The following is a 22,191-nucleotide window of genomic DNA, read 5'->3' as shown; positions in this document are numbered from 1 at the left end:
GTCAGGGAGCAGGAGGGGGTAATGTGACCGGCAGAGCAGTCAGGGGGAGGCGTAATGTGACAGGGAGAGCAGTCAGGGGGAAGCGTAATGTGACAGGGAGAGCAGTCAGGGAGCAGGAGAGGGGGTAATGTAACCGGCAGAGCAGTCAGGGGGAGGCGTAATGTGACAGGGAGAGCAGTCAGGGAGCAGGAGAGGGGGTAATGTAACCGGCAGAGCAGTCAGGGGGAGGCGTAATGTGACAGGAAGAGCAGTCAGGGAGCAGGAGAGGGGGTAATGTAACCGGCAGAGCAGTCAGGGGGAGGCGTAATGTGACAGGGAGAGCAGTCAGGGAGCAGGAGAGGGGGTAATGTAACCGGCAGAGCAGTCAGGGGGAGGCGTAATGTGACAGGAAGAGCAGTCAGGGAGCAGGAGAGGGGGTAATGTAACCGGCAGAGCAGTCAGGGGGAAGCGTAATGTGACAGGGAGAGCAGTCAGGGAGCAGGAGAGGGGGTAATGTAACAGGCAGAGCAGTCAGGGGGAAGCGTAATGTGACAGGGAGAGCAGTCAGGGAGCAGGAGAGGGGGTAATGTAACCGGCAGAGCAGTCAGGGGGAAGCGTAATGTGACAGGGAGAGCAGTCAGGGAGCAGGAGAGGGGGTAATGTAACCGGCAGAGCAGTCAGGGGGAAGCGTAATGTGACAGGGAGAGCAGTCAGGGAGCAGGAGAGGGGGTAATGTAACAGGCAGAGCAGTCAGGGGGAAGCGTAATGTGACAGGGAGAGCAGTCAGGGAGCAGGAGAGGGGGTAATGTAACCGGCAGAGCAGTCAGGGGGAGGCGTAATGTGACAGGGAGAGCAGTCAGGGAGCAGGAGAGGGGGTAATGTAACCGGCAGAGCAGCCAGGGGGAAACGTAATGTGACAGGGAGAGCAGTCAGGGAGCAGGAGAGGGGGTAATGTAACCGGCAGAGCAGCCAGGGGGAAGCGTAATGTGACAGGGAGAGCAGTCAGGGAGCAGGAGAGGGGGTAATGTAACCGGCAGAGCAGTCAGGGGGAAGCGTAATGTGACAGGGAGAGCAGTCATGGAGCAGGAGAGGGTGTAATGTAACCGGCAGAGCAGTCAGGGGGAAGCGTAATGTGACAGGCAGAGCAGTCAGGGAGCAGGAGAGGGGGTAATGTAACCGGCAGAGCAGTCAGGGGGAAGCGTAATGTGACAGGAAGAGCAGTCAGGGAGCAGGAGAGGGGGTAATGTAACCGGCAGAGCAGTCAGGGGGAAGCGTAATGTGACAGGGAGAGCAGTCAGGGAGCAGGAGAGGGGGTAATGTAACCGGCAGAGCAGTCAGGGGGAAGCGTAATGTGACAGGGAGAGCAGTCAGGGAGCAGGAGAGGGGGTAATGTAACCGGCAGAGCAGTCAGGGGGAGGCGTAATGTGACAGGGAGAGCAGTCAGGGAGCAGGAGAGGGGGTAATGTAACCGGCAGAGCAGCCAGGGGGAAGCGTAATGTGACAGGGAGAGCAGTCAGGGAGCAGGAGAGGGGGTAATGTAACCGGCAGAGCAGTCAGGGGGAAGCGTAATGTGACAGGCAGAGCAGTCAGGGAGCAGGAGAGGGGGTAATGTAACCGGCAGAGCAGTCAGGGGGAAGCGTAATGTGACAGGGAGAGCAGTCAGGGAGCAGGAGAGGGGGTAATGTAACCGGCAGAGCAGTCAGGGAGCAGGAGAGGGTGTAATGTAACCGGCAGAGCAGTCAGGGGAGGCGTAATGTGACAGGAAGAGCAGTCAGGGAGCAGGAGAGGGGGTAATGTAACCGGCAGAGCAGTCAGGGGGAAGCGTAATGTGACAGGAAGAGCAGTCAGGGAGCAGTCAGGGGAGGCGTAATGTGACAGGGAGAGCAGTCAGGGAGCAGGAGAGGGGGTAATGTAACCGGCAGAGCAGTCATGGGGAGGCATAATGTGACAGGGAGAGCAGTCAGGGAGCAGGAGAGGGGGTAATGTAACCGGCAGAGAAGTCAGGGGGAGGCGTAATGTGACAGGAAGAGCAGTCAGGGAGCAGGAGGGGGTAATGTGACCGGCAGAGCAGTCAGGGGGAGGCGTAATGTGACAGGGAGAGCAGTCAGGGAGCAGGAGAGGGGGTAATGTAACAGGCAGAGCAGTCAGGGGGAGGTGTAATGTGACAGGAAGAGCAGTCAGGGGGAGGCGTAATGTGACCGGCAGAGCAGTCAGGGGGAGGCGTAATGTGACAGGCAGAGCAGTCAGGGAGCAGGAGAGGGGGTAATGTAACCGGCAGAGCAGTCAGGGGGAGCTGTAATGTGACAGGGAGAGCAGTCAGGGAGCAGGAGAGGGGGTAATGTAACCGGCAGAGCAGTCAGGGGGAAGCGTAATGTGACAGGGAGAGCAGTCATGGAGCAGGAGAGGGTGTAATGTAACCGGCAGAGCAGTCAGGGGGAAGCGTAATGTGACAGGCAGAGCAGTCAGGGAGCAGGAGAGGGGGTAATGTAACCGGCAGAGCAGTCAGGGGGAAGCGTAATGTGACAGGGAGAGCAGTCATGGAGCAGGAGAGGGTATAATGTAACCGGCAGAGCAGTCAGGGGGAAGCGTAATGTGACAGGGAGAGCAGTCAGGGAGCAGGAGAGGGGGTAATGTAACCGGCAGAGCAGTCAGGGAGCAGGAGAGGGTGTAATGTAACCGGCAGAGCAGTCAGGGGAGGCGTAATGTGACAGGAAGAGCAGTCAGGGAGCAGTCAGGGGAGGCGTAATGTGACAGGGAGAGCAGTCAGGGAGCAGGAGAGGGGGTAATGTAACCGGCAGAGCAGTCAGGGGAGGCGTAATGTGACAGGAAGAGCAGTCAGGGAGCAGGAGAGGGGGTAATGTAACCGGCAGAGCAGTCAGGGGGAAGCGTAATGTGACAGGGAGAGCAGTCATGGAGCAGGAGAGGGTGTAATGTAACCGGCAGAGCAGTCAGGGGGAAGCGTAATGTGACAGGGAGAGCAGTCAGGGAGCAGGAGAGGGGGTAATGTAACCGGCAGAGCAGTCAGGGAGCAGGAGAGGGTGTAATGTAACCGGCAGAGCAGTCAGGGGAGGCGTAATGTGACAGGAAGAGCAGTCAGGGAGCAGTCAGGGGAGGCGTAATGTGACAGGGAGAGCAGTCAGGGAGCAGGAGAGGGGGTAATGTAACCGGCAGAGCAGTCAGGGGAGGCGTAATGTGACAGGAAGAGCAGTCAGGGAGCAGGAGAGGGGGTAATGTAACCGGCAGAGCAGTCAGGGGGAGGCGTAATGTAACCGGCAGAGCAGTCAGGGCGAGGTGTAATGTGACAGGGAGAGCAGTCAGGGAGCAGGAGAGGGGGTAATGTAACCGGCAGAGCAGTCATGGGGAGGCATAATGTGACAGGGAGAGCAGTCAGGGAGCAGGAGAGGGGGTAATGTAACCGGCAGAGAAGTCAGGGGGAGGCGTAATGTGACAGGAAGAGCAGTCAGGGAGCAGGAGGGGGTAATGTGACCGGCAGAGCAGTCAGGGGGAGGCGTAATGTGACAGGGAGAGCAGTCAGGGAGCAGGAGAGGGGGTAATGTAACAGGCAGAGCAGTCAGGGGGAGGTGTAATGTGACAGGAAGAGCAGTCAGGGGGAGGCGTAATGTGACCGGCAGAGCAGTCAGGGGGAGGCGTAATGTGACAGGCAGAGGAGTCAGGGAGCAGGAGAGGGGGTAATGTAACCGGCAGAGCAGTCAGGGGGAGCTGTAATGTGACAGGCAGAGCAGTCAGGGAGCAGGAGAGGGGGTAATGTAACCGGCAGAGGAGTCAGGGGAGGCGTAATGTGACAGGGAGAGCAGTCAGGGAGCAGTAGAGGGGGTAATGTAACCGGCAGAGCAGTCAGGGGAGGCGTAATGTGACAGGGAGAGCAGTCAGGGAGCAGGAGAGGGGGTAATGTAACCGGCAGAGGAGTCAGGGGAGGCGTAATGTGACAGGGAGAGCAGTCAGGGAGCAGTAGAGGGGGTAATGTAACCGGCAGAGCAGTCAGGGGAGGCGTAATGTGACAGGGAGAGCAGTCAGGGAGCAGGAGAGGGGGTAATGTAACCGGCAGAGGAGTCAGGGGAGGCGTAATGTGACAGGGAGAGCAGTCAGGGAGCAGTAGAGGGGGTAATGTAACCGGCAGAGCAGTCAGGGGGAGGTGTAATGTGACAGGTAGAGCAGTCAGGGGGAGGTGTAATGTGACAGGCAGAGCAGTCAGGGAGCAGGAGAGGGGGTAATGCAACCGGCAGAGCAGTCAGGGGAGGCGTAATGTGACAGGGAGAGCAGTCAGGGAGCAGGAGAGGGGGTAATGTAACCGGCAGAGGAGTCAGGGGGAAGCGTAATGTGACAGGGAGAGCAGTCAGGGAGCAGGGGAGGTGTAATGTGATGGGCACAGCAGTCATGCAGGGACTGTGAAAAGATGGGTGAGAAGCCCAAAGGTCATTAGTGGTCATCACTCAGCATCAGAGGAACCAAAGAAACCGGAGAAAATACAAGAGACTGAGGGAGAGAAATGATGATGATGATGGGGATAGTGAGGATGATGAGGATAGTGAGGATGATGAGGATAGTGATGATGATGATGATGATGATGATGATGATGATGAGGATAGTGAGGATGATAGTGATGATGATGATGAGGATGAGGATAGTGATGATGATGAGGAGGATAGTGATGATGATGACGACGAGGATAGTGATGAGGATAGTGATGTTGATGAGGATAGTGATGATGATGATGACGACGAGGACGACGAGGATAGTGATGAGGATAGTGATGTTGATGAGGATAGTGATGATGATGACGACGAGGACGACGAGGATAGTGATGAGGATAGTGATGATGATGATGGTGCCGATGATGAGGAGGATAGTGATGATGATGATGAGGATAGTGAGGATGGTGATGATGATGATGAGGATAGTGATGATGATGATGAGGATAGTGATGATGATGATGATGAGGATAGTGATGATGATGATGAGGATAGTGATGATGATGATGAGGATAGTGATGATGATGATGATGAGGATAGTGATGATGATGATGGGGATAGTGATGATGATGATGAGGATAGTGATGATGATGGTGAGGATAGTGATGATGATGGTGAGGATAGTGATGATGATGATGGGGATAGTGATGATGATGATGGGGATAGTGATGATGATGATGATGATGATGATGGGGATAGTGATGATGATGATGATGGGGATAGTGATGATGATGATGATGGGGATAGTGATGATGATGATAGTGATGATGATGATGGGGATAGTGATGATGATGATGGGGATAGTGATGATGGGGATAGTGATGATGATGGGGATAGTGATGATGATGATGGGGATAGTGATGATGATGGGGATAGTGATGATGATGGGGATAGTGATGATGATGGGGATAGTGATGATGCGATGATTCCCATCTCTGACAATGTCACTGCTATCAGTTGGGGGATGGGGGACGCACTGTAACATTTGGGTCATGTCTGGATTTCGGGTCTTTTCTCTTTCCCTTGGAGGAGTTTCCATATAATGTGGGAGCAGCCCTTCCCCCAAACACCCCGTTATCAGTAGCCGCCCCCGGGCCCCTCATCTAGAGGAAAGCTCTGGCTTCAGTCAGTGAAACCCCCCGAGATAACGGGGACACATTCTCCGCTCCCATCTGCCCGGCGGCCCCTTATCTCTTCCTGTTCTGCCCGCTCTTTCCACAAGTGCCAATCAGATTCCGGTTTAAAGAACGAAAGAAAATAGGGGGGGGGGGGCACCAATAATAACGTCTAATGCTCGGGGGAACAGCTGGTGCCACACGGTGCCCCCTATAGTGTGATCACCCCCTCTTACCCCCCAAAGTCACATTTTATATCCTCACCAACCCCCCCCCCCCACTTTTATTTCCCTCATGCGACATGTAGATTCTCCGCCGCACTCTCACCCCCCCCTCATTCTTACCCCGTGCCCCCTCCCCAGCCGCTCTCTGATACATGGCGGGGGTCGGGCAGGTTTGGGGCATTAGTGTTAATCCTCAGGAAACGTCCGAGACTGAAGAGAAAAGACAGAAAATTCCGGGGAAAGTGTCAAGAAAATCTGGAATCTGCATCGGGATGAACGTGAAAACCTAAAACTCCCCCTCCCCGAACCCATCCACCAACCCCCCAAATTCATCCAACCCCCCTCATTATTACACCAGTACAAGTCATCGCTGTCACTACATCCACCGTGCTGCTGGCCGGAGTCCAGGTCACCGCTGCTCATGTATGATGTCATCACTCGTCTATGTGCAGTAATTGAGAAAACCTGGAGAAAGTGATTTCCTCTTCCACAAGTGCAAAACCTGTCACATCCCCGAACCCCTGAATTCCCCGGCTCCGCAACCGTCACGACCCAGGCTCCGCAACCGTCCTGTCCCCGGCTCCGCAACCGTCCTGTCCCCACAACCGTCCCCGCAACCGTCCCGTCCCCGGCTCTGCAACCCGGCTCAGTGATCGGCGCTCGTTTGCTGCTTTCACAAGGAGCAGTGATTGGTTGTTTATGGGGCCGAGCGCTCGTTACTACAGGGGGAGGAGCTGCCGACAACGATAAAAGAAAATTGCTGCATTAACGAGCGATTGTCCCCGATCCCTGGATGTGCAAAACACTGAAAAAAGACATTTAAAGGGAACCTGTCCCCAGCATGTCACCTATAGAACTTCACTTATCCCTCACCGGCCGCTGCTATAAAAAGGTCATTGCCGTTATCCCCGCTCCTAAACTCCTCCTCCGACTGTAAATAACGCTCTGCAAATATTTTGCGCCTTTTAACGTAATAATCTGGAGTCCCTTTGTGCGCGCACCTGAAGAGGACATCAATGCACAAGCGCGGTATATCGTGTGCTGGGGGAGGCGAGGAGCTGTCAATCAAAAGTAAGGAGGCGGGGTCAACCCGGAAAGACTTGAGGTATGAAGTTATGACTCTTTTCTGCTCATTAGCATACGATGCGGGAACACTAAAAAACTGAAGACTAAAAGATACACGGCCGACAAAGAGGACAATTCTAGGTTATATAGACATGATTTTTCACCCTCTACCGCCGGGTATTGCTGGTGACAGGTGAAACGCTGGTGACAGGTCCCATTAAATCAAAGCCCCACAAGGCAAAAGTCAATCTCAGAGGGGTCATTTTTTTAACTTTTCATACAGCGCGCATATCCCACGCCCAGCGCGCATATCCCACACCCAGCGCGCATATCCCACGCCCACGGCGCACATATCACACATACGGCGCACATATCACGGCGCACATAGCACGCACACGGCGCACATATCACGCACACGGCGCACATAGCACGCACACGGCGCACATATCACGCACACGGCGCACATATCACGCATACGGCGCACATATCACGGCGCACATATCACGCACACGGCGCACATATCACGCATACGGCGCACATATCACGGCGCACATATCACGCACACGGCGCACATATCACGCACACGGCGCACATAGCACGCACACGGCGCACATATCACGCACACGGCGCACATATCACGCACACATATCACGCACACGCCGCACATATTACGCACACGGCGCACATATCACGCACACGGCGCACATAGCACGCACACGGCGCACATATCACGCACACGGCGCACATATCACGCATACGGCGCACATCTACATACATGTCTTGCACATTTTTGAGGGCGATCGGTTTGAAAAGAGAATAGAAGAAACAAGTTGGATTCCGAAATACATTTAAAAACAAAATTTGTTGCTAAACACAAAACGCTGCGACATTTATTTTCCCATAGACCTGAACCGCTTGGGGACAGGAAGGCCGCCGTCTGGATGACAAATGACAGCCACGTCCTTCCTGCCCCCGGTACCCGGGCACACCCGGCCACTTCCCAGGGAGGGAAACAAAAGTCTGAGATCCTAATCTTTCTCCTTCAGATCTGGAAGCAGAAAGAGCAGAATGTGTCGGGCAGCGGCGCAGGTGGAGCAGAATGTGTCGGGCAGCGGCGCAGGTGGAGCAGACACGTTTTATTAGATGTACAATTATTATGTGTCAGATGTTAGGACAAGCCACGGAGCTGCGCTGCTATATACAGAGGGGGAGGGGACAGGTGAGCACAGACAGGCGATGGTTAATAATAAGAAGAACACAAGACATAAAGCCCAAGAAACGCCAACTGAACTCTAAGGGCAGCGGCGCCCCCTGCTGGACACCGCTGTGTAATGCAGCATCAGGACGCTGCTGACAGTCTACGGGCTGGTGCGCACATCCTCATATACGGCCGCGCAGGTGGCTTCCGTGTCCGGTCCGGATTTTCAATGGACCATGGACTATAATGGGTGAGACAGATCCGTCCGCAAAAACTGACAAGGGTAGGACCTGCCCGGAGATTTGCAGATCGGCCACATGGATCCCCCAAAAAACGTAAACCCCATAGAAGTGAATGGGTCAGTCTGCAATCCGGTAAAAGATGGAACGCGGAGGAGATTAAGGGATGTGTGAACGAGCCATGGAGAAAAGAAAGTATAAGGCGCGTTCACACGCTGCAGATTTTATGTTCAGATTTCCAGGATTTCATCCACACGCTGCGGAAAACAATCAGCGCGGAAATCAACACGCGGAGCAGATTTTAAATCCACAGCGTCAATTTATGTTACGGAATTTTATTGCGGATTTCACCCTTTGCACCGCGGCAAATCTGCAACAAAAACCCCCATATTCAGGCAGATTGTGGGGTGAATCATTTTCCAGCCGAACTGGTGGCACGACCCGCAGTGGATTTATCCGTCGCAAATCTGCCACAAGTAAAGCTACACTAAAGGCCACTCCACAGTCTATGTGGAAAGCCCCGTCCCCATTACCACCCCAAGAAGCGCAGCGGTCGCCTACGGGCGTGTGACCGGGATTCTGGGTCTTTGTGCAGCAATTTTCATAATAGTGACAAAACTGCGCCATTTATATAAAAAAACACTGCAGAAGCAACTCCTGTAAAAGCCCCCGAAGGCGGAGATCCCACGTAGAGTAAACGCTGACGAATCTCTGCAACTAAATTCTATAGGAAAAATCTGCGGCGCATTACACGCAGCAGCAAAACGGATGACATTTATGATCTACGCGCTGCGGAAAATCTCAGCTGAGAAAACGTTCAGAATTAAACGGTGATGCGTCAATTTATGCCGCGGAATCGTTGCACTTTTGTTGCGGTTTTTCCCCAATGAGTTTGTGTCGCGGGAGACCGGCAGGGGGAGGGGCGACGTCGAGTCGATACATTGTAGCACTGAGTCTGAGGGGAGGGACGGACTTGATACAAATGTTGCATAATCTGGCCCCGCCCCTTCCCGCCAGTTCTTACCTGGATCCAGGTGCGTGAAGGAACCGATGACAAAGTCCAGGGTGGAGATGGCGAGGAGGAGCAGGAGCACGAGCTGCAGCCGGATGATCCACGTCACCCCCGCCAGATTAATGCCCAGCAGCCCCAGCAGCACGGCCAGCGAGATGCCCCGCACCGCCCAGGTGCTCTCCAAGTGCAGGAGGTCAGAGATGGATTCCGCAAAGCCGGTGATGTACATGGCGCCTGCAACACACTGCACAGCGGCGCCGTCACACGTGGAAGCCGCGGACATACTTAGATTGTAAGCTCTGGGGCCGTCTCCCTGCAGCTCGTCACTTACCTGCCCAAAGATATATAGAAGACCAACTGTTCCCCCAACTTTGCCCCCCAGGACAGTGGAGATCATGGAGTAGACGCCGCCGCTGCCTATGCTGCATCTCTCACACACTCCGATACCGGACAAGACTGTAACCAGCGCCACCAGGATGACGACCGACACCAGGAAAACCCCCAGCAGGATTCCAGTGTTACCCTGGGGGCAGATCAAAAGAGAATTACGCACCGCCAGGAATAAACCCCCACTCCAAAAATATAGACCCCGCGTCGTCCTCTCGTGTGGAGCTTTTATGGGAAGAAGCAAATTCTGGATAAAAACCATCAACAGAGACCGCAGAGGCCGTCACCCAGCGATGCACAAACTCTGGAGGGCCCCAAATCTACTGCTTTGTCTGTGTCAGTCTTTACTGTAGTTCTAAAATTCTATTCATGAACCAGGAAGCACAGGATGAACAGAGCTATGGGGCCCTGCCCTATAGAAAGAGGCCGAATTGTATGGAATAAAATGAAATATAAAAAAAAAATTATATATAAGGAATAAATTTACTAATAATGTGGAAACTGACGAGCAAAATAATGAATAGACCTGCGATTCTTCTCCTGGGGTGATGACGGGCGGTTATAATCATCACTAGAGGGGCACCAGCCTTCATGTCACTTACTGCTCTCATGTGGCACGGGGGCCTTTATGCCCCTCAGGTACCATCTCTGCCCCACTGACCACACAATCCATAACCTGATAGAAGGCAAGGGCGACACCTGCTGGCGGTACAAGGGTATTACGGACATCAGAAATCTGCCCCACGTCTAAACTGTGTATTATTATTCTACTATTATATACCCCATCACTTATAACACTGGTCACTCTGTATACCGCCTTATCCTCTACCCTGATCGGGCGTTCTATTCTTATAATAAACACATACAACATACATTGCCCTATAACCAGACGTTACTTCTGCCGCAAAACTACATTATCATGAGACCAGACACCTATTACTACTGACACCAGCCTGTATATCATGTGCGAGAGGTTGTCACAGCCCCGCCCCCTGTTACTGACATCACTGATATATAATATAATTACACTGTGATCAGACATGAGATCCACACATCTTATATACAGTCACAGCTATTCATCTATTACTACTGACAACCAGCCTGTATATCATGTGTGAGAGGTTGTCACAGCTCCGCCCCCTGTTACTGACATCACTGATATATAATATAATTACATGTGATCAGACATGAGATCCACACATCTTATATACAGTAACAGCTATTCATCTATTACTACTGACAACCAGCCTGTATATCATGTGTGAGAGGTTGTCACAGCCCCGCCCCCTGTTACTGACATCACTGATATATAATATAATTACATTGTGATCAGACATGAGATCCACACATCTTATATACAGTCACAGCTATTCATCTATTACTACTGACAACCTGCCTGTATATCATGTGTGAGAGGTTGTCACAGCCCCGCCCCCTGTTACTGACATCACTGATATATAATATAATTACACTGTGATCAGACATGAGATCCACACATCTTATATACAGTCACAGCTATTCATCTATTACTACTGACACCAGCCTGTATATCATGTGTGAGAGGTTGTCACAGCCCCGCCCCCTGTTACTGACATCACTGATATATAATATAATTACACTGTGATCAGACATGAGATCCACACATCTTATATACAGTCACAGCTATTCATCTATTACTACTGACAACCAGCCTGTATATCATGTGTGAGAGGTTGTCACAGCTCCACCCCCTGTTACTGACATCACTGATATATAATATAATTACATGTGATCAGACATGAGATCCACACATCTTATATACAGTAACAGCTATTCATCTATTACTACTGACAACCAGCCTGTATATCATGTGTGAGAGGTTGTCACAGCCCCGCCCCCTGTTACTGACATCACTGATATATAATATAATTACACTGTGATCAGACATGAGATCCACACATCTTATATACAGTCACAGCTATTCATCTATTACTACTGACAACCAGCCTGTATATCATGTGTGAGAGGTTGTCACAGCTCCGCCCCCTGTTACTGACATCACTGATATATAATATAATTACATGTGATCAGACATGAGATCCACACATCTTATATACAGTAACAGCTATTCATCTATTACTACTGACAACCAGCCTGTATATCATGTGTGAGAGGTTGTCACAGCCCCGCCCCCTGTTACTGACATCACTGATATATAATATAATTACATTGTGATCAGACATGAGATCCACACATCTTATATACAGTCACAGCTATTCATCTATTACTACTGACAACCTGCCTGTATATCATGTGTGAGAGGTTGTCACAGCCCCGCCCCCTGTTACTGACATCACTGATATATAATATAATTACACTGTGATCAGACATGAGATCCACACATCTTATATACAGTCACAGCTATTCATCTATTACTACTGACACCAGCCTGTATATCATGTGTGAGAGGTTGTCACAGCCCCGCCCCCTGTTACTGACATCACTGATATATAATATAATTACACTGTGATCAGACATGAGATCCACACATCTTATATACAGTCACAGCTATTCATCTATTACTACTGACAACCAGCCTGTATACCATGTGTGAGAGGTTGTCACAGCCCCACCCCCTGTTACTGACATCACTGATATATAATATAATTACACTGTGATCAGACATGAGATCCACACATCTTATATACAGTAACAGCTATTCATCTATTACTACTGACAACTAGCCTGTATATCATGTGTGAGAGGTTGTCACAGCCCCGCCCCCTGTTACTGACATCACTGATATATAATATAATTACATTGTGATCAGACATGAGATCCACACATCTTATATACAGTCACAGCTATTCATCTATTACTACTGACAACCTGCCTGTATATCATGTGTGAGAGGTTGTCACAGCCCCGCCCCCTGTTACTGACATCACTGATATATAATTACACTGTGATCAGACATGAGATCCACACATCTTATATACAGTAACAGCTATTCATCTATTACTACTGACAACCAGCCTGTATATCATGTGTGAGAGGTTGTCACAGCTCCGCCTCCTGTTACTGACATCACTGATATATAATATAATTACATTGTGATCAGACATGAGATCCACACATCTTATATACAGTAACAGCTATTCATCTATTACTACTGACAACCAGCCTGTATATCATGTGTGAGAGGTTGTCACAGCCCCGCCCCCTGTTACTGACATCACTGATATATAATATAATTACACTGTGATCAGACATGAGATCCACACATCTTATATACAGTCACAGCTATTCATCTATTACTACTGACAACCAGCCTGTATATCATGTGTGAGAGGTTGTCACAGCCCCACCCCCTGTTACTGACATCACTGATATATAATATAATTACACTGTGATCAGACATGAGATCCACACATCTTATATACAGTGACAGCTATTCATCTATTACTACTGACAACCAGCCTGTATATCATGTGTGAGAGGTTGTCACAGCCCCGCCCCCTGTTACTGACATCACTGATATATAATATAATTACACTGTGATCAGATATGAGATCCACACATCTTATATACAGTAACAGCTATTCATCTATTACTACTGACAACCAGCCTGTATATCATGTGTGAGAGGTTGTCACAGCTCCGCCCCCTGTTACTGACATCACTGATATATAATATAATTACATTGTGATCACACATGAGATCCACACATCTTATATACAGTAACAGCTATTCATCTATTACCACTGACAACCAGCCTGTATATCATGTGTGAGAGGTTGTCACAGCCCCGCCCCCTGTTACTGACATCACTGATATATAATATAATTACATGTGATCAGACATGAGATCCACACATCTTATATACAGTAACAGCTATTCATCTATTACTACTGACAACCAGCCTGTATACCATGTGTGAGAGGTTGTCACAGCCCCGCCCCCTGTTACTGACATCACTGATATATAATATAATTACATTGTGATCAGACATGAGATCCACACATCTTATATACAGTAACAGCTATTCATCTATTACTACTGACAACCAGCCTGTATAATCATGTGTGAGAGGTTGTCACAGCTCCGCCCCCTGTTACTGACATCACTGATATATAATATAATTACACTGTGATCAGACATGAGATCCACACATCTTATATACAGTCACAGCTATTCATCTATTACTACTGACAACCAGCCTGTATATCATGTGTGAGCGGTTGTCACAGCCCCGCCCCCTGATACTGACATCATGGAAAGCAGTAATATGATCTGTATACTATATAATTATAATCTGTTTTTCTATCTTCTATTCCTGATCCTCTAGACCTCTTTCTGGTATTGGGCGGGGGGTTCGGTCACTCACCACGAGCCAGCCGGTGCGGAGAAATAAAACCACGCCAAATATATTGATCATACACGAGGTGAAAACGCCGTCCCAGGTACCAAAGAGAACCGGCTCCCAGACAAAGAGCTGGATTTTCCACCATGGCTGCGACTGCAACTGGGAAACCTGAAAAAAACGGAAACACAAAAGGAGTCACATGACCTCCACGGCCCAGCGGCGTGGGAGCTGCGACACGCTGAGGATGGTGGGTGTTGGTGTCCCGGACGATCACCCACCTGGGCGTCCTCATGGAACAGGTCAGTGATGTTGCTGCTCGTGGTCATATTTCCGTTCAGGGGGGAATGGCGGATTTCATCATTCATGTCTGCGGCACTGAGAGAAGTCGCCGCGATGATGTCACCTGTGAAGACTCAGCCGACTGGAGCGGTCGGGCCGCAGGTTCGCCTCCTGCATCATGACTCCTCCACAACAAGAGAAAATCCCTAATAATAATAATAAGACCGTCACACAGGCAGATCACATGACTGACAGCGGGAGGAGCTAAACTGCTGTCTGTTTCCATGGGCAACCAGAATAAATTTGAAAGTAGCTCTGGACGAGAATGGAAAGAAAGTCAGAAAGAGTAAAGCAAAGTTACAAACATTATATGTCGATTTAACGAAAGGCACTCAATAGTCGTCCGTCCCCCCCCCGAAATAGCGCCCCTCCTGTCCATGGTTGTGTCTGGTATTGCAGTTATGTAGAATTATGTTTTAATCCCTATGTAATAAAGTGTTTGGAAATTTCCTAATGGACTGTGTTTCAGATCATCATCATTTTCAAGATCTCTGCTTATGGTCAGGGAATAGGAACATTTTTATTCATACCCAGAAACTAAAAAAACTCCCACATTCCAAAAGTTTTCACAGACATCTCGTGTGGCTCAGCGCGGTGATACGGGGTCCAGGGGGCGTCATAGAGAATAAATATATGAGCGGACGCTCTGAGGATCGGGCTCCGCACACAATTTAGGGCTTTTCTGTATATTTAAGGGCTCGTGCAGGCGACCGTAGTGGAGATGGGTGTTTATATGGAGATCAGGCATTGTTATGGGGGCACAGATGATGCAGAGTTGTACGTACCATAGAGGGGTCCCTGGAGAGAGGAACAAGTCCTGGTTGGCTAAATCCCTTATTTAAAGGGGGTCGAGGTCCAGCGCAGGTTCCCTCCCCACAACATTAGCAAACAAGGGTGAGGCATTAACCCCAAATGAGGCCATTCCCTAGAAAACACACTGTAGCAAACAGCTGATAATCAGAAGTGCTGAGCGGCCTCATTCACAGCCACCACCTGCAGAGCATCGCTCCCCAAACACAAGGCCACTCCTCCTCTCAGTTCAGTGGGCGTGGCTATGCTAATCACTACTGCCTGTCTCTATGGTGACCTGTTCATCCAGAGCCGCCGGTGCAGCCTGAAAGTGAGACCCAGAGCGAAACCAACCGGATCCGGCAGCGGTGGGGGATGGGCGAGCGCACACGACAGATCTCACGCGGACGATTTCATTGGCGCGTTCTATTTCCCGCGTTTAACTTTATGTAATAAGAGAATTTCCCACTTGAATCTATGAATGAAAAACAAATGTCGCAAAAGATTTATCAACGGCGACAATGAAAACAGAGGAGCGCCGCAAAGGGGACGCAATACTGCCACATCCGCGGCTCTGGCGCCCGCGTACCACCGGCTGCAGCGATCACGCCGGCTTCACTCAACTTCAAGACGCAAACAATTTATAAAGTGCGAAACGTCAGTGAAAAGTAAACGGACGAGTCGTGTGAATGACGTCATTGATCTACGATTTCTCCTGTCGCAGGAACTGATCAGATCTCCCGCACCAAGAAAATATTACCCACCAATAAAGGAGCAGTACTGCTTTAAATTAACCCCTTTGTACCGACTGCCTCCTCCTGTTTGTCACATTCCAGTGACCCTTATATGATCTATAGGTGAAAGGTCTCATGTGAGGGCTGTGTAGCCGGGGATTACCTGAGCGGGGTCACCTGAGCGAGCCTCCAGCATTACACGTAGGTCAGCGCAGGCGACGGCCGCCTTCTGGTGAGAGCTCCAGCACCTGAGAACACCTGTCAGCTCCGCACACCTCACCACAGCCGGCGCCAGGGTCAGCAGGGAAGGGGTTAACATTGGTAAACCTTCCAGCACACGATGCAGACACCACCCCGGCTCTGCTTCCTCCCTGTATCCGGGATCACTCAGCCCACGACAAAGCCCTGGCCCGGACAGCGCCAAATCCCAAAGAGCCACAACCCCTGCCAGACAGCGGAGACGATGACTACACTCAACGTACAGAAATCCGCATCATCGTATAATGGAAAGTCCGGCAACTCTCGAATATACACGAAGCTTCAATACCTCAACACTTTCAAGATCTCTACTTGTTGTCAGTGAGAGGAAACATTCGTGTTTAAATATCGAAGTTGAAAACCAATCCTTAATTTTTAAATTTCCCAAAGCTGAGGGTTTGTTACAGTTATATCAGTCTAGAAAATTCTCTGTTAGCAGAACATATTCGCAGCACAAATCTCTCTAATGTCCTGAAAGTTTGTTACAATGTGTCAGTGCAGAAAAAAACATGTTAAGCTCGGAGGACAGTCTAGACTGGATAAAATTGTAACAAACCCTCAACTGTGAGAAGAATGAGGTCAGGTCAGATTTTCAACCTCTGGATATGAACAAAGATGTTCTTATTTCCTTATTACTACAACTTACTGTCTGATCTGCGGGATGACAAATCAAATAACCGATGGAGCCGGAGAAACATCTGCACCAAGAACAGCAACATGTAAAATTAAATGAATGTATGAATGAAGATGTGATTTCATTAAAAAGTGGCTTAATCTTATAGAACTGCCCCTATATAAAAATATATAACTACTATAATACTGCCCCCTATATACAAGAATATAACTACTATAAGGGCGGGTTCACACATGGCGGAATTCCACTTAAATTCTGCTGCGGACACTCCGCAGCGTTAATCCGCAGCGGAGCCGTTTCTCCATTGACTTTCACTTTAATTTAGCAGTGTTCGTTTACACGATGCGTACAATTCCGCTGCGGAGCATAGGCTGCGGAGCGGAATTTGGTGTCCGCAGCATGCTCTGTCTGTTGCGGAGCAGTGGCGGACTCATGGCGGAATTTCTCCATTGACTTCAATGGAGATTCTAAGTTCCGCAATGAAGTCCGCAGCTGTCATGCACATGTCATGTGTGCTGCGGATGCGTCTTGCTTTTTTAACTTGACATTTCTTCATTCTGGCTGGACCTAGGTATTTCTAGGTCTACAGCCAGACTGAGGAAGTCAATGGGGCTCCCGTAATGACGGGAGCGTTGCTAGGAGACGTCTGTAAATAGTCACTGTCCAGGGTGCTGAAAGAGTTAAGCGATCGGCAGTAACTGTTTCTGCACCCGGGACAGTGACTACCGATCCCAATATACATGTATCTGTAAAAAAACATATAAGTTCATACTTACCGAGAACTCCCTTCGTCTGTCTCCAGTCCGGCCTCCCAGGATGACGTTTCAGTGTAAGTGACGGCTGCAGCCAATCACAGGCCAAGCACAGGCTGCAGCGGTCACATGGACTGGCGCGTCATCCAGGGAGGTCGGGCTGGATGCCGAAAGAGGGACGCGTCACCAAGACAACGGCCGGTAAGTATGAAAATCGTTTACTTTCACTAGGGAAAGTGCTGTCCCTTCTCTCTATCCTGCACTGATAGGGAGAAGGGAAGCACTTTTCCCGCAGTCTGCAGCAGCTAGTCCGCATCAATGTACTGCACATTTTGTGCAGATCCGCTGCAGAATCTGCAACGCAGATTCTGTGCGGCATCGATGCGGACAGTTGCGGAGGAATTCCGCCATGTGTGGTCATGCCCTAATACTGCTCCTATATACAAGAATATAACTACTATAATACTGCCCCCTATATACAAGAATATAACTACTATAATACTGCCTCCTATATACAAGAATATAACTACTATAATACTGCCCCCTATATACAAGAATATAACTACTATAATACTGCTCCTATATACAAGAATATAACTACTATAATACTGCCCCTATATACATGAATATAACTACTATAATACTGCCTCCAATATACAGGAATAGAACTACTATAATACTGTCCCCTATATACAAGAATATAACTACTATAATACTGCCTCCTATATACAAGAATATAACTACTATAATACTGCCCCCTATATACAAGAATATAACTACTATAATACTGTCCCCTATATACAAGAATATAACTACTATAATACTGCTCTCTATATACAAGAATATAACTACTATAATACTGCCCCTATATACAAGAATATAACTACTATAATACTGCCCCTATATACAAGAATAGAACTACTATAATACTGCTCCTATATACAAGAATATAACTACTATAATACTGCCCCTATATACACGAATGTAACTACTATAATACTGCCTCCTATATACAAGAATATAACTACTATAATACTGCCCCCTATATACAAGAATATAACTACTATAATACTGCCCCCTATATATAAGAATATAACTACTATAATACTGCCCCTATATACAAGAATATAACTACTATAATACTGCCCCCTATATACAAGAATATAACTACTATAATACTGCCTCTATATACAAGAATATAACTACTATAATACTGCTCCTATATACAAGAATATAACTACTATAATACTGCCCCTATATACAAGAATATAACTACTATAATACTGCCCCCTATATACAAGAATATAACTACTATAATACTGCTCCCTATATACAAGAATATAACTACTATAATACTGCCCCTATATACAAGAATATAACTACTATAATACTGCTCCTATATACAAGAATATAACTACTATAATACTGTCCCCTATATACAAGAGTATAACTACTATAATACTGCCCCCTATATACAAGAATATAACTACTATAATACTGCCCCTATATACAAGAATATAACTACTATAATACTGCCCCTATATACAAGAATATAACTACTATAATACTGCTCTCTATATACAAGAATATATCTACTATAATACTGCCCCTATATACAAGAATATAACTACTATAATACTGCCCCTATATACAAGAATATAACTACTATAATACTGCCCCCTATATACAAGAATATAACTACTATAATACTGCCCCAATATACAAGAATATAACTACTATAATACTGCCCCCTATATACAAGAATATAACTACTATAATACTGCTCCTATATACAAGAATATAACTACTATAATACTGCCCCTATATACAAGAATATAACTACTATAATACTGCCCCCTATATACAAGAATATAACTACTATAATACTGCCCCTATATACAAGAATATAACTACTACAATACTGCTCCCTATATACAAGAATATAACTACTATAATACTGCCCCCTATATACAAGAATATAACTACTATAATACTGCTCCTATATCCAAGAATATAACTACTATAATACTGCCTCCTATATACAAGAATATAACTACTATAATACTGCCCCACTATATACAAGAATATATCTACTATAATACTGCCCCTATATACAAGAATATAACTACTATAATACTGCCCCTATATACAAGAATATAACTACTATAATACTGCCCCCTATATACAAGAATATAACTACTATAATACTGCCTCCTATATACAAGAATATAACTACTATAATACTGCTCCTATATACAAGAATATAACTACTATAATACTGCCCCCTATATACAAGAATATAACTACTATAATACTGCCCCTATATACAAGAATATAACTATTATAATACTGCCCCCTATATACAAGAATATAACTACTATAATACTGCCCCTATATACAAGAATATAACTACTACAATACTGCTCCCTATATACAAGAATATAACTACTATAATACTGCCCCCTATATACAAGAATATAACTACTATAATACTGCTCCTATATCCAAGAATATAACTACTATAATACTGCCTCCTATATACAAGAATATAACTACTATAATACTGCCCCACTATATACAAGAATATAACTACTATAATACTGCCTCCTATATACAAGAATATAACTACTATAATACTGCTCCTATATACAAGAATATAACTACTATAATACTGCCTCTATATACAAGAATATAACTACTATAACACTGCCCCCTATATACAAGAATGTAACTACTATAATACTGCTCCCTATATACAAGAATATAACTACTATAACACTGCCCCCTATATACAAGAATATAACTACTATAATACTGCCCCCTGTATACAAGAATATAACTACTATAATACTGTCCCCTATATACAAGAATATAACTACTATAATACTGCCCCCTATATACAAGAATATAACTACTATAATACTGCCCCCTATATACAAGAATATAACTACTATAATACTGCCTCCTATATACAAGAATATAACTACTATAATACTGCCTCCTATATACAAGAATATAACTACTATAATACTGCCCCCTATATACAAGAATATAACTACAATAATACTGCTCCTATATACAAGAATATAACTACTATAATACTGCCCCTATATACAAGAATATAACTACTATAATACTGCCCCCTATATACAAGAATATAACTACTGTAATACTGCCCCCTATATACAAGAATATAACTACTATAATACTGCTCCTATATACAAGAATATAACTACTATAATACCTCCCCTATATACAAGAATATAACTACTATAATACTGCCCCTATATACAAGAATATAACTACTATAATACTACCCCTATATACAAGAATATAACTACTATAATACTGCTCCTATATACAAGAATATAACTACTATAATACTGCCCCCTATATACAAGAATATAACTACTATAATACTGCCCCTATATACAAGAATATAACTACTATAATACTACCCCTATATACAAGAATATAACTACTATAATACTGCTCCTATATACAAGAATATAACTACTATAATACTGCCTCTATATACAAGAATATAACTACTATAATACTGCCCCTATATACAAGAATATAACTACTATAATACTGCCCCCTATATACAAGAATATAACCACTATAATACTGCCCCTATATACAAGAATATAACCACTATAATACTGCCCCTATATACAAGAATATAACTACTATAATACTGCCCCTATATACAAGAATATAACTACTATAATACTCCTCCTATATACAAACATATAACTACTATAATACTGCTCCTATATACAAGAATATAAATACTATAATACTGCTTCTATATATACAAGAATATAACTACTATAATACTGCCCCTATATACAAGAATATAACTACTATAATACTGCCCCCTATATACAAGAATATAACTACTATAATACTGCTTCCTATATACAAGAATATAACTACTATAATACTGCCCCTATATACAAGAATATAACTACTATAATACTTCCCCTATATAAGAATATAACTACTATAATACTGCCTCCTATATACAAGAATATCACTACTATAATACTGCTCCCTATATACAAGAATATAACTACTATAATACTGCCTCTATATACAAGAATATAACTACTATAATACTGCCTCTATATACAAGAATATAACTACTATAATACTGCCCCCTATATACAAGAATAGAACTACTATAATACTGCCCCTATATACAAGAATATAACTACTATAATACTGCCCCCTATATACAGGAATATAACTACTATAATACTGCCCCCTATATACAAGAATATAACTACTATAATTCTGCCCCCTATATACAAGAATATAACTACTATAATACTGCCCCTATATACAAGAATATAACTACTATAATACTGCCCCCTATATACAAGAATATAACTACTATAATACTGCTCCTATATACAAGAATATAACTACTATAATACTGCCCCTATATACAAGAATATAACTACTATAATACTGCCCCCTATATACAAGAATATAACTACTATAATACTGCTCCTATATACAAGAATATAACTACTATAATACTGCCTCTATATACAAGAATATAACTACTATAATACTGCCCCATATATACAAGAATATAACTACTATAATACTGCCCCTAT

At 46.0% G+C, this 22,191-nt stretch overlaps 1 protein-coding gene across 2 annotated transcripts in view; it reads right to left on the bottom strand.

Annotated features, from left to right (window-relative positions):
- SLC12A8 (solute carrier family 12 member 8) overlaps positions 1-22,191 on the bottom strand; it is a 54,234-nt gene that overhangs the window by 13,204 nt on the left and 18,839 nt on the right. For both annotated transcript variants that reach the window (XM_075831038.1, XM_075831037.1), the window contains exons 2-5: positions 14,333-14,539; positions 14,076-14,222; positions 9,654-9,845; positions 9,335-9,566 (exon numbers count right to left, since the gene is read on the bottom strand). In XM_075831038.1, the coding sequence (XP_075687153.1) occupies positions 9,335-9,566; positions 9,654-9,845; positions 14,076-14,222; positions 14,333-14,419 (658 nt within the window). In that variant the 5' untranslated portion in view covers positions 14,420-14,539. The remainder of the gene's footprint in view (positions 1-9,334; positions 9,567-9,653; positions 9,846-14,075; positions 14,223-14,332; positions 14,540-22,191) is intronic.

Source organism: Rhinoderma darwinii, chromosome 6 (assembly GCF_050947455.1).
Source record: "Rhinoderma darwinii isolate aRhiDar2 chromosome 6, aRhiDar2.hap1, whole genome shotgun sequence".
Classification (NCBI taxonomy): Eukaryota; Metazoa; Chordata; class Amphibia; order Anura; family Rhinodermatidae; genus Rhinoderma; species Rhinoderma darwinii.
This window is presented reverse-complemented; position numbering and strand designations above follow the sequence as displayed.